Source organism: Podarcis liolepis (assembly GCF_965112155.1).
Source record: "Podarcis liolepis genome assembly, chromosome: 1".
NCBI lineage: Eukaryota > Metazoa > Chordata > Lepidosauria > Squamata > Lacertidae > Podarcis > Podarcis liolepis.
The window spans coordinates 31,699,941-31,712,375 of record NC_139554.1 but is presented as its reverse complement, the minus strand read 5'-3'; the positions used below and the strand labels follow the sequence as shown (position 1 = coordinate 31,712,375).

General features: G+C 43.9%; 1 protein-coding gene across 3 annotated transcripts in view; it reads right to left on the bottom strand.

Moving 5' to 3' along the window:
- LTBP2 (latent transforming growth factor beta binding protein 2) overlaps positions 1–12,435 on the bottom strand; it is a 136,007-nt gene that overhangs the window by 26,217 nt on the left and 97,355 nt on the right. For all 3 annotated transcript variants that reach the window (XM_083505804.1, XM_083505803.1, XM_083505805.1), the window contains 6 exons: positions 11,172–11,270; positions 8,492–8,617; positions 8,114–8,242; positions 6,934–7,053; positions 2,022–2,147; positions 221–346 (listed from right to left, as the gene is read on the bottom strand). In XM_083505804.1, coding sequence (XP_083361930.1) covers positions 221–346; positions 2,022–2,147; positions 6,934–7,053; positions 8,114–8,242; positions 8,492–8,617; positions 11,172–11,270 — 726 coding nt within the window. The remainder of the gene's footprint in view (positions 1–220; positions 347–2,021; positions 2,148–6,933; positions 7,054–8,113; positions 8,243–8,491; positions 8,618–11,171; positions 11,271–12,435) is intronic.

Here is a 12,435-nt window from a genome sequence, read left to right as displayed (position 1 = left end):
TGGTGCCCAGGACTTTTGTGAATGGAGGCATAGCCAGAGAGAGAAGTAAAATAAGATCAATGTGGCATGAGATGTCCTAGGTGATAAATCATACTGGGGAAGAGAAGAATCAATCCTGATCATAATCTCTGCTTGTCCAGCTATTACACTACATACAGGTTTAATTTGTGGCAAGTGTTACAGTCATTCAACCAGGCAGAATGAAGTCCAGTATCTTTACCTTCACAAGTGAGCTTATTGGATGAGAGCACATAGCCAGGGTCACAGGTTTGGCAAGTGAAGGAACCCTGGGTGTTAGTGCAGATTCCCTGAGGGCAGGCTGCGTGTGAGGCACATTCATCAATATCTAGAGAGGAAAGAACAGACAGTTAGTGATGGGGGATACTGGTCAAGACAGTGTGCCCAAGGAAAAATTCGTTCATATTGCAGACTGCCTTGGCAGCATACTCTCAGAAACCTATCTAAAAGGACAGAGTTCTGCCGTTACTCCCTCTAAAACTCATTTCAGAAGCTCATTTAAGTTTCAGAAGCTCATTTAAGTTTCTCCAGCTCAAAGGTTAGGCTTCTTCTGTAGGCGCTCTGCTGTTTTGAAGTAGCTGGTGGTGGTTCTGTCCACGCTTGTGACTGGAAAGCAGAAATAGAGAATTGTTTTTGCGTATGAGTGTGTATTTTTGAATCGTGTTAGCCACATTGATTCGTATGCTGTCGGGGGATTCTTGTTGTTGTCTTGTTGGGCTGTGGATGTGATAAAGGTGAAGCAAGCGGGGAGGGGGGGGGGAGAAGTAGATTCCTAAGCAAGTCCCAGCTGCACACAAACCATACGTGTGAGGCACACAACCCTTCCAAAGAATCTGGGGAATTGTAGCTTGCCTCTCACAGATCAACAGTTCCCAGCACCCTTGAGAAATTACACTTCCCGGGATTCTTGCAGAGGGGAGCTATGTGCCTAAAGCTTCAATATTGTTGTCCTAGAGCAGTTCCCACTGGGGGGAAAACTTTAGAGCCAATCTAGAAGAGCAGCAGGACAGACTTGATGAGGAAGTGGAGGAAGTGGGCAGAATAAATAAACATATAAGATAGAAAAACCTTGTTAAATTGGACCAAAGTCCAGGAGTCTAACGGGAGTCAACCAGTTGCCGCTGAAATCTCCCTAGAATATGAAGGTGATGAAAAACCCCAGTTATTTATCGCTAGCAACAGGTATTAAGAGACACTGTCTCTGTACAGGGAAGTTGCTGTTGTTGCTGTTGCTGTTGTTGTTTTAATTTATTAGCTACCCTTCACCCTGAGCTCCCAGTGCAGGTTACAACTATTCAAAATAATTTAAACCATTTGACAAACAATTTAAAATAAAATAGGGTGGTGTTCCTAAATATATGCACCTCACATGTCAGTGGTTAAGAGGTTTAGCTAGCATGGCTGATATGATGTATGTGCAGAATATGAAGCCCTGACTAAACAATCCACTTTCTTCAATGAAGCAGATTGCCAATAGTTATCAGCTAAGCCTGGGAAAGGAAAACAGTGGTCCTCATTGTTGCTAGAGTACAACTCCCATCATCCCTGACTATCCCTGACCTATGGTCAGAATAAGGTTATGGCTACATGCTTCAGGCCAATGTGGTTAAACCACAGAGCCTAGGACTTGCCAATCAGAAGGTCGGCAGTTCAAATCCTCGCGATGGGGTGAGCTCCCGTTGCTCAGTCCCTGCTCCTGCCAACCTAGCAGTTCGAAAGCACGTCAAAGTGCAAGTAGATAAATAGGTACCGCTCCGGCGGGAAGGTAAATAGCATTTCCGTGCAATGCTCTGGTTCGCCAGAAGCAGCTTAGTCATGCTGGCAACATGACCCGGAAAAACTGTCTACTGACAAACGTCGGCTCCCTTGGCCAGTAAAGCAAGATGAGCGCTGCAACCCCAGTGTTGTCCACGACCGGACCTAACGGTCAGGGGTCCCTTTACCTTTACCTTTACCATGAAGAGGAAGCTTCCCTGCTCACCACACCTGGCTACAGAATATACCTTCGCACGTTCTTCCATCCCTTGACGCAATATAGCCAATGCCACAAGCCACACAGGAGAAGGAACCCTCGGAGTTGAGACAGAGTCCTCTAGGGCAGGCGTCGTGGGTTGCACACTCATCGATATCTAGAACAAACAAATTATAGAGACAGGGAACAAAGTTTTGATCTATGAGCAATGGACACTGAGCCTTATAGATCAACAGTCAGAGAAGACAAAGAACTCCACGCACGGAAAGGCGTCGAAATGATTGCACGCAAAGTAAGGTGGTCACAGAAGCCTGCGAGAGCCAAGAGCTTGCTACATTGGCAGCATTTTCCACTGCACACCGTAGCACACAATATGGAAAAACCTCTGGGAGCACTTAGAGCCAGCTTGATACATAACGCCAGCAATCAAAATTAGGAACCATAGGAAGGCCTCCAGAAGAATGTGGAAAACTCAGTGCAGAATCTGACACTTGATGCAATGAGGAGATAACAGGATTGCAAGGGGAGAGGGCAGAAGCAGCTAGAATTCTGCATGTGACACATCTTCAGCAACCTGCTAGCCGCTGACTGAGCTGCAGGATGTCATAGAAAGCTCATGGTTCTATCTATGCAGAAGCATTACAGCTGCCACCAAGCAAGTAGGCAGTCAGTTTTTCTGCAAGCTTTCTTCCTATTATTTTCAGATCAGACACGTGTCCCTTTTCTGCTCAGTAAAGCTGTTGTTCTTGCTTAAGCCAAGTTTTCTTCTTGAATCTTATTGGCTCTTGCTTCCCTGGACCCAGACACCTGTTCTCCTGCCTTGCTATTACAATCCTTGCCCCCTTCGCACTTTTTAAAGTCCTTCACAGCTGCATTCTAGTCCCGGTTCTGCTTCACCTCCCGTTCAGTCATCTGGCAATTGTCCAGCCTACCATGCCCTAGTACAGGGGTCAGCAACCCGCAGCTCCGGAGCCGCATGTGGCTCTTTTACACCTTTGCCGCAGCTACGGGGCGGATACTAGCGAGGGGAGGAGGAGCATTGTGCGCCCCGACACTCCCCACTGTGGCGGGCGCTGTACTGGCTGTGACGTCGCATGGGGGCGCTGCGTGCGTTAGTCACGCACCGTCCCGACATCACCTTCCCGCCCACCCGCCCGCTACATTGAAAGGGGGCATGTACGCTGGTCACTGCATTGAAGGGGAGTGAAGAACACACACACACACAAAGGTAACTTGTTAATTTAAGGTTTATTTCTATGAGGAGGAGTAATTCTGAGGTGTCAAACAAAGAAATAATTAAAAAGTGACAAAAAAGTGACGAGTTTTGCAGCTCCCAGATTTTTTTTCTTCAGAAACGGGACCAAGTGGCTCTTTTTGTCTTAAAGGTTGCAGACCCCTGCCCTAGATGCTTCTTGATTTGCAGTCTATTGTTATTACTGTTACCAAATTTGTTTTTTTACTTATTATTATTCATTAAATTTGTATACCGCCCTTCATCCGAAGATCACAGGGCCGTTCGCAACATGAAAATACAAAACGAGAAGACAAAATACAATACAGAAACAAGTGTGACAACAAAGCAATAATCCCTGCAAACACATTTGAAAAGACGTAGAATGTTAATCAGCCAAAGCCAAAAGCCAGGCAGCAGGTCCCAGAGTGGACCTATTCACAGACCCAAAGTAATATACAGATAATGTATATAGACAATCTGTACAGGTCTAGAATGCATATAGCAGAGACATCACCTTGCCGACAAAGGTCCGGATAGTTAAAGCTATGGTTTTCCCAGTAGTGATGTATGGAAGTGAGAGCTGGACCATAAAGAAGGCTGATCGCCAAAGAATTGATGCTTTTGAATTATGGTGCTGGAGGAGACTCTTGAGAGTCCCATGGACTTTAAGAAGATCAAACCTATCCATTCTCAAGGAAATCAGCCCTGAGTGCTCACTGGAAGGACAGATCCTGAAGCTGAGACTCCAGTACTTTGGCCACCTCATGAGAAGAGAAGACTCCCTGGAAAAGACCCTGATGTTGGGAAAGATGGAGGGCACAAGGAGAAGGGGACGACAGAGGATGAGATGGTTGGAGAGTGTTCTCGAAGCTACCAGCATGAGTTTGACCAAACTGCGGGAGGCAGTGGAAGATAGGAGTGCCAGGCGTGCTCTGGTCCATGGGGTCACGAAGAGTCGGACACGACTAAATGACTAAACAACAAGAATACATATACAAGCTGCATATCTGCATGATGCCAAGCAACCAAACCCATGCTGATGGGGCGGGGGTTAAGCAAAAAAATAAGAGATGGCAGAGAGTGGGACTCGCCCCTGGCCGTATTAGTTCCTGACTGTGCTTTAATCACAGGGCTGGTGTGGGCCATCCATATACCTCAACAAGGAATGTCTATCATAAATCACGAGAAGTCAGGAGCTGAGTGAGGGGATTGCATTTAGGGCTTTTACCTACACACTATTTATTACGGTATTTTTTTTTTTTAAAAAAAACCATCAGAGTCTGTCCTGCATCAGTGCTAAAATGAGGAGATGTACAACAAAATAAACTAATTACATACTGAATTTATGCCTAGACAAAAACAAAACAATAAGGATCTATAACCATTAGCTATTCACTGGTGCAGGACATCGGCAGCATCCCGGCATGTTAGGAAAGGAGCTGGGATTAGCACACTTATCAATGTCTGCAAAGGGATCCATATTTGTTCAGATTCCAGAAAAGACAAATGGAGTTCAATCTGTTCCTCCCAGGCCTCCGCAGCCACTTTCACTTCATCTTCACAACAAATTTTGACAAAAGAAGAGATTGTGAGACCCCGAGTGATGTAAATAGGCATTGAGCTTTGCTGAAATTGCTGCACCACACAGAGGCAGTTAAACACCTCTGGTCTTAAGAGTGCTCCCTCCGGAACCAGCTCCTGAAGCTACAAACAGCGCCATCTGCAGCACAGTTTCAGCACTTGCTGAAACCTGCAGAGAAAGGAGAGGCTTGAGGGGATCTGGAGGAAACGGAACACAGACTGATGCAAGAGGAGGGAAGTAGAATTTTCAACTTAGTCATTGTAGGGAAAGACCTGCCAAAAAACTTGAGAAACATCTTCATGTATGTGACAACAGCCGCGAGAGTTCTGTTAGCACATGGATGGAAGACTGAAGACACCCCAACTAAAGAATCATGGCAAGGAAAATTGACGGACTATGCAGAACCGGCAAAACTGACATATAAGCTACGGGACAAGGATAACTGTGACTTTAAGGATGAATGGGAAGCCTTTACAAAGTATCTGAAGACGCAACAAAGCGAACTGGACTCCTTGGCAGGTTTTGAATAAGCATTCACAAACTTTTTTATTGATAATAATCAGCTAAATAGTTTGAGGATCTATACAACTTTGTAACATGCAGAAAACAGCATTCTTAGAGAAACCAAAGACTGGAACTGAGGGAAGTCGGGGGGTGGGGTGGGGGTGGGTGGGTTTTGTGTGGGAGGGGGGAGGGAGGAAAAATGGGGGGGGAACAAGGATGATATGTTTTTGGAAAATATGTCTTGTTATAATTTTGAATTAAAAAAAAACCTGTCTGAAAGTAAAAAAAAAATCAACTTAGTCTCGCTGGATTGAGGAAACTAAATTGGCTAACACACACACACACACACAAAAACCCCTTAGCTACAAATCAGGAAGCCCTTGGTTTGAAACTGTGGCCTACTGTCGAACTCACACTGTGCCTTTAAGAATAGCAGGGAAAGGACCAGAATTCAGCAGCAAAACACATGATGTGCATGCAGTGGCATAGCGTGGGGGGTGCAGGGGGGGCGGCCACACCGGGCGCAATATCTGGGGGTTAGGGGGTGCAAATCCACGGGTTAGGGGGAGCAAATTACTTGCCTTGCCCCGGGTGCTGACAACCCACGCTACGCCACTGTGTGCATGCAATTCAATCCCTGATATCATCAGATAAAAGGACCAGGTTGCAGAACAGACAATACTGAGTTAGATGAACGCATGGGAAGCTGCCTTGCACCCGGTGAGACTATGTTCTTAATCCTCCACTTCTCATCCTCAGCCCCTTGATCTGAATAGGCAAAATGGCCAGTGAAAATAACAATATTTGTCTGTCTTGTAAGATAATGGTAAGGATGACAACAATGTAACATATATGAATAACTATGAATAAGGGCTCATCCAGATTTCCTTTTGTGGCACAGGTCTTTCCAGTTTTGTGTACAAGTGTGTGTGTGTGTGTGTGTGTGTGTGTGTGTGTGTTCGTGTGTTTGTCCCACTGCTTTCTCCAGGAGAACCTGTCGTTTACCACTGAACCAGAACAAGCAGCAGTCAGGTTTGCTGTAGATAAGCTTTATTTCAATAAAATATTGAAATCCTTTAAACCCCCAAATATTTCTAAACCCCCAAACCAGGAGGCTTCATTCCCTGCCTACAAAGAAACCCAACAACCACATTTTAATATTCTTAAACTGTTTTTTAAAAGGGAATTCTGGATACCTCCCTGTATATGCATGTCACTCTTATACCAACCTGGCTATATTTCAGTGCAGCAACCAAGCCATGTTGCAAAAGGAGAGGGGAGAAGCAGCAAAGGAGAAAGCATGTGGGTTTCCTCCTTTTCGCCAGCAGAGGGCAGCCTCTGTCCAGCACATACTATATTCTGCTGCTTTTGTTTGTGTTTGCTGCCCCCTTGTAGCCAGGAGAGGTAATAACTCCACGCTAAATCTAATCTCAATGAGTGTAGCAAATGGGATGAAGCATCCTTCTAAATAAGCATTTGCTGACGATGCAGATGTGCTATGTTAGTAAGAAGTGAAAGTAAAGCCCAAGTGGATATTCAAGGAGATAATTTTTTGCATGCAAATATACAAGTAGCTTCGGAATAGTCAAGTTACCAAAAAAAATAGGATTTTTGCACACTCACCTTCACACTGTCCCCTGTGACTCATGGTGTAGCCTATTTTGCACTCACAGAGATAAGAGCCAGGTGTGTTGACACACTGCCCTCCACGACAAACATCTGGCTGGTCACACTCATTTAGATCTGTTAACACAGAGAGATATGTCCCTTCAACAAAAGGACTGGATCCAAAGAGCTCTGGCATAGTTGTGGGCCCAAGCAGCTAGATAGCATCACCTCCATTACCTATACATTACCACCCAAGCCTATTAATTAATTTGCACCCCTCCTCAGTGCAGGATCCAGCATTATAGCAAATGCAAACACAGCATTTTTGTATGCCCATATTAGGGCTTTCCACACTTCCTCTCGTCCTGCTGCTTCCCCCTGGTGAAAGCGGCTGAATCGGATGGGCATTCACTCAGATTTAGCACTAAAGAGCAGGTTTTACCTGGGAAGGGAGTGGGGCAAGAGGGGAACCACTTGAGCCCATGCCTAGAAACCACTTGGACCCACACTTTCTAGGCAAGGGACAAGCAAAAGTGTGGGTGAGTCCTTACTGTTGCTCTTCCATTTGTTTATCACCACCTTGCTGTTGCATTACAGTGGTACCTCAGGTCACATATGCTTCAGGTTACATACGCTTCAGGTTACATACGCTTCAGGTTACAGACTCTGCTAACCCAGAAATAGTGCTTCAGGTTAAGACTTTGCTTCAGGATGAGAACAGAAATCGTGCTCCGGCGGCGCGGCAGCAGCAGGAGGCCCCATTAGCTAAAGTGGTGCTTCAGGTTAAGGATAGTTTCAGGTTAAGAACAGACCTCCAGAACGAATTAAGTACTTAACCCGAGGTACCGCTCTATTCACTGTCCTACCCCTAAGAAAACTGAAAGTGATCTAGTGTAATGACAAAGCCATAAAAGAACAAGGAGGATGACAACTTTCAGACCACTCAGTCCAGTTTCTGTTCCCATATGTAAGCACTAATGAAAGACGTAGGAAAAGTTGCCAGAGGAAGTTTTCTTGGACACAGAGAAGAGAGCAGAGCTGTTCCACTCCAAGGAGGCAGAGAAGGAAAAGTTCCAGTTACAAGACAGATCAAAAGCACACTCCTCTGCCTCTAATCTGCAAATAGATGCAGAGAAACTCGGTCAGGCAACTTGCTTTATCTTCTACTGGTGGGTGCCACAAAAAGATAACTCACCCTGACATGTTTGTGCATTCTGTGAGGTGAAAAGGGTGTACCCAGAGAAACAGAGACAAGAATAGGAGCCCTCATTGTTGAGGCAGTGGCCCTTCCCATTGCATGGATTTCTCTCACATTCGTCAACATCTGAAACAAGAGGAGATAATCAAAGTCAGCTGGCATTACTATGCACCTCTGCCCTTCCTAGAGGTAGCACAAGGGCTGTAAAACTGTAGACTGGAATCTAAAGACCATGCATGAAGTTTCCTCATCATCCTATGCTCTGGCACTTCCCAACTGCATTCTCTGAACTTTCAAGTGGTCCTTTGGATGGTACCTCGCTGCCCCAAATATACAATTCTCCCATAGAAACAAAACCAGGTGTCAATGAAATACCAATGCAATAGGAGTGACTTGGATGCTGTCGGTAACCAGGGTAACACAAACAGGCATATCCTCCTGGCAAGTTCACACAGCTGCCTGGACCACAGATGTTGGGTGAAGAGGAGCAGGCACTCGTTTCTGAGAATGAAGAAAGAGTATTGTCAGGAGACAAGCAGTGAACACAGTGATTTATCGGTTTTTAAAGCACATGAATTGTCCAAGGCTCTGGGAAGGCTTGTAAGCTGTCAAGGTGATTCTGAAGACCTCTTCCTATGTTCTTATCGATTTACATAATTGACTGCCACAAGATGTGGCAATAGCCATTGGTTTAAATAGTGCCAAAAGGGGATAGCATGGCATGCGCTGAATGATCAGAGTACAAAATTCTGCTTCCAGTAGTTTCCACTTTGGATTGCATCAATTCATTGTCAAGCTCATCAGAACAGTGGAACTCAACTCAGCAAGAGCTGAATAACAGCCACACCTCTAAACAGTCTTGGGGCTCATCCAGACTTCCTTTTGGAACACGCTTTTCCAGGCACAGGTCTGTGTTTTCAAGAGTTTGGGGGGGGTTGCCCCACAGCTTTCCTCACAAAAAAATCATTATTTACTGCTGAATTGAAGCAAATAGCAATGCACAGAAACCCAATTGCTATTTCTCCCATCCAGTGAAAAAACACAGGTTTTCCTGGGGCAAACGCTGGGGCAAAACCCCCCAACAACATTCAGACTCAGAGCTTTAAAGCCCAGACATGTACCTAGAATCGTGACACAAAAGGAAGTTGGGATGAGCCCTTAAAACCATCTCGTCATCCAACCAGCTTAAAAACAAACCCACTCAGACAAAAAGGCTATTGAGAGCCAGACTGTGAGAGAGGTTCTTTCCAAGAAAGTTTAACACAAAGTGTAAGGACATTGGTAGAACTACCAGACATTAGACAATGCTGAAATAACACAGCTGCCATTATCTAAGCAGTAAACATATTGTCTCTTGAGGTCACAGAACTTCCCACTCCACCAGAAAACCCCCATGACTCAGCTCTGTAAAGGACAAGAGACATTTTGCACATTTTCCTGCCCTGCCTATTCAACAGCAGAGGTCCTAACTCTTCTGATCTTTGCCATGCCATTGTCCATAAGTGCTCTTTTATTATATAAAAGGGACTCTGGTTTTACTTCTGTGTTTGCTAGGAAGAGTCTATTTGATGCTGTTTGGTTTCTAGACACTTTCCCTGCAGACTGTGTGCAGCCTGGAAATAAGTATCTGGCAAGACTATGCTTGTCTGGGCCAAATTGGGAGCCTAGTCACCTATGTCATGAGGATCAAAGGGAAATTCACTGTGTCTTTCAAATACTAAAACACACACTATATGAAGCGTGGCCCAGCTGTTCTTTCCAAGTGAAGCTAGATAGTGCGAAACCTCTTTTTGAACTAGCATAAAAGCTAAAAGGCTGAGCTGTGAACCAGGAAGCACTAGTTCAAATATCATCTGTGCCACTAGGTGGTTCTGGGCTAGCCTTCTCTCGGGTTCAAGAGGTTTTCTATTTGTCCCATGCTTTCCAGGCATGGGTCTCAGCAGTTCTCTGTTTGCCTTACCACTTTCCCAGGGAAAACCTGTTCTTTACTGCCGAATCAGAGCAAACATCCATCCGCAGAAAACCTGATTGATGTTTGCTCCAATTCAGCGGTAAAGAGCAGGTTTTCCCAAGGGAGAGTGGTGGGACAGGTGCAGATGAGACCCAAGTCTTTCATTTTACAGTATGAGGAATAATAATACAGGGTTGTTGTACACATTGCTGAGATAAGGTCTGCATAGTGTTTTGAACACTGAAAAAGCATCATATGCTAAGTATAACAGTTATTTGAAAACCTACAGGGATTTAAGGGGAAAAGACCCAGAATGGGATAGAAAAAGCTATGCGAGGAGGCTATTTTCACAAGTAATACTCAAAAGCTATTATTAGACTGGAATGCATCTTTTATAAGTGTTATTAATACAGTACAGAGAGCAGAAGCAGGAAAGAAGATTAATGCACATACAGTTTTAAAATTCAGGCCAATGTAAGTTTTCATTGGAATTTTTAAAAAGTCAAGAAACGCAAAAATTAAAAGAACTACCATGTTTGAAAATAAAGCAAAGAGATTTTGCTACATTTCCTTTTAAAATCAGTAAATCATATCTTTTTCCTGCAGCCTGGTCTCTTGTGTGAACCATATGAAATGCTTCATCTGCTCTCTGCTTCCCTTGCCCAGACAAACCCTGAGCGGTTGGCCAAAAACAAACCTCAGCCATGAGTTGTGGCTTGTTTGGAGTTAAGACAAAACACAAGACCAAGTTTGCATGTAATGTTAAGCCAAACCATAGCTTAGCTCTCAATAGTCTGGAAGCAGCAGCGGTGGCAATGAGGGAAGAACAAAGTAGCCACAAATTTTGGTCTGTGCATCAGCAAGCTTAGTTTGGCTTTTTTAAAGCACAACTCCACCCAAAAGAATCATGGGAACTGTAGTTTATCCCTCACAGAGCTACAATTCCCAGCACCCTTAACAAATTACAGTTCCTATGATTCTTGTTATGAAGGGAAGCATAGAAATGTATTATTAATAATAATAGTGATGATAATAATAATAATAATAATAATAATAATAATAATAATAATAATAATAAATAATACTGGGGCACTGCTGGCATACCTGTAAATAGTGTTGCTTCCTCTGTTGGAGCAGCATTCTCCCCTATAGATCCTGGAAGTGGCTGGGCAGGAAAATGGGGAGGAATCTTTACAACATCCACTGCAAAAGATATAAAGAGAAGTGAAACCAACTATGACCCAATTTTATCATTATTTGTTTATTAAATTTGTATGTCGCCTTTCATCCGAAGATCACAGGGCAGTTTCACAACATAAAAATACAAAATGAGAATACAAAATACATAATAAAACAAAAACAAACCAATAATCCCCCCTCCCACAAACACATTTAAAAGGACATAGAATGCTACTCAGCCACGGTTATAGGGACACATTTTTGCCTGGCGCCTAAAGATACGTAATGAAGGCAGCAGGTGAGCCTCCCCGGGGAGAGCATTTCACAAATGGGGAGCCACCACAGAAAAGGCCCATTCTCATGTTGCAGGATCTGAGTCAGTTCATATGAGGAGAGGCAATTCTTGAGGTAGGTACTGCGATCCTGAGTTGTTTAATGTTTTATAGGTCAAAACCAGCACTTTGAATTGGACCTGGAAGCTATTTGGCAGCCAGTGCAGTCGGGCCAGAATTAGTGTAATATGCTCAAACCGTCTTGCCTCTGTGAGCAACCTGGCTGCTGAATTTGGCATCAGCTGAAGTCTCCAAACCATCTTCAGAGGCAGCCCCAAATACAATGCATTGCAGTAATGTTAGATAACAAGCAGGAATCCACTGGGCAATGCAATCCTATGCAATGAATTCAGTGCAGCTTACTTGTGAATGTACATGAAATGTATAAACCTTGCAGATGGAACAGCAGGGAAGGAGTTGGGGGAGGTCAAAAGCTTTTACAACACAACAGTAAAAATAAAATTGTTAAAAGAGGCAATATAATAATCCATGAAACTTGACAGATATACAGCATCCTTAAACCTCATAATGTGTATTGATAAAAAATTCCTTCCTGTAGCACCTTAAAGACCAACTAAGTTAGTTCTTGGTATAAGCTTTCGTGTGCATGCACACTTCTTCAGATACACTGAAACACTGTTTCAGTGTATCTGAAGAAGTGTGCATGCACACGAAAGCTTATACCAAGAACTAACTTAGTTGGTCTTTAAGGTGCTACAGGAAGGAATTTTTTATTTTGACTATGGCAGACCAACACGGCTACCCATCTGTAATGTGTATTGAGTTTTGTATTAGCCGTGTGCTTTTAATTAATATTTATATATTATTCTTTTTAGTGATCCCTATGAATTTTTGTA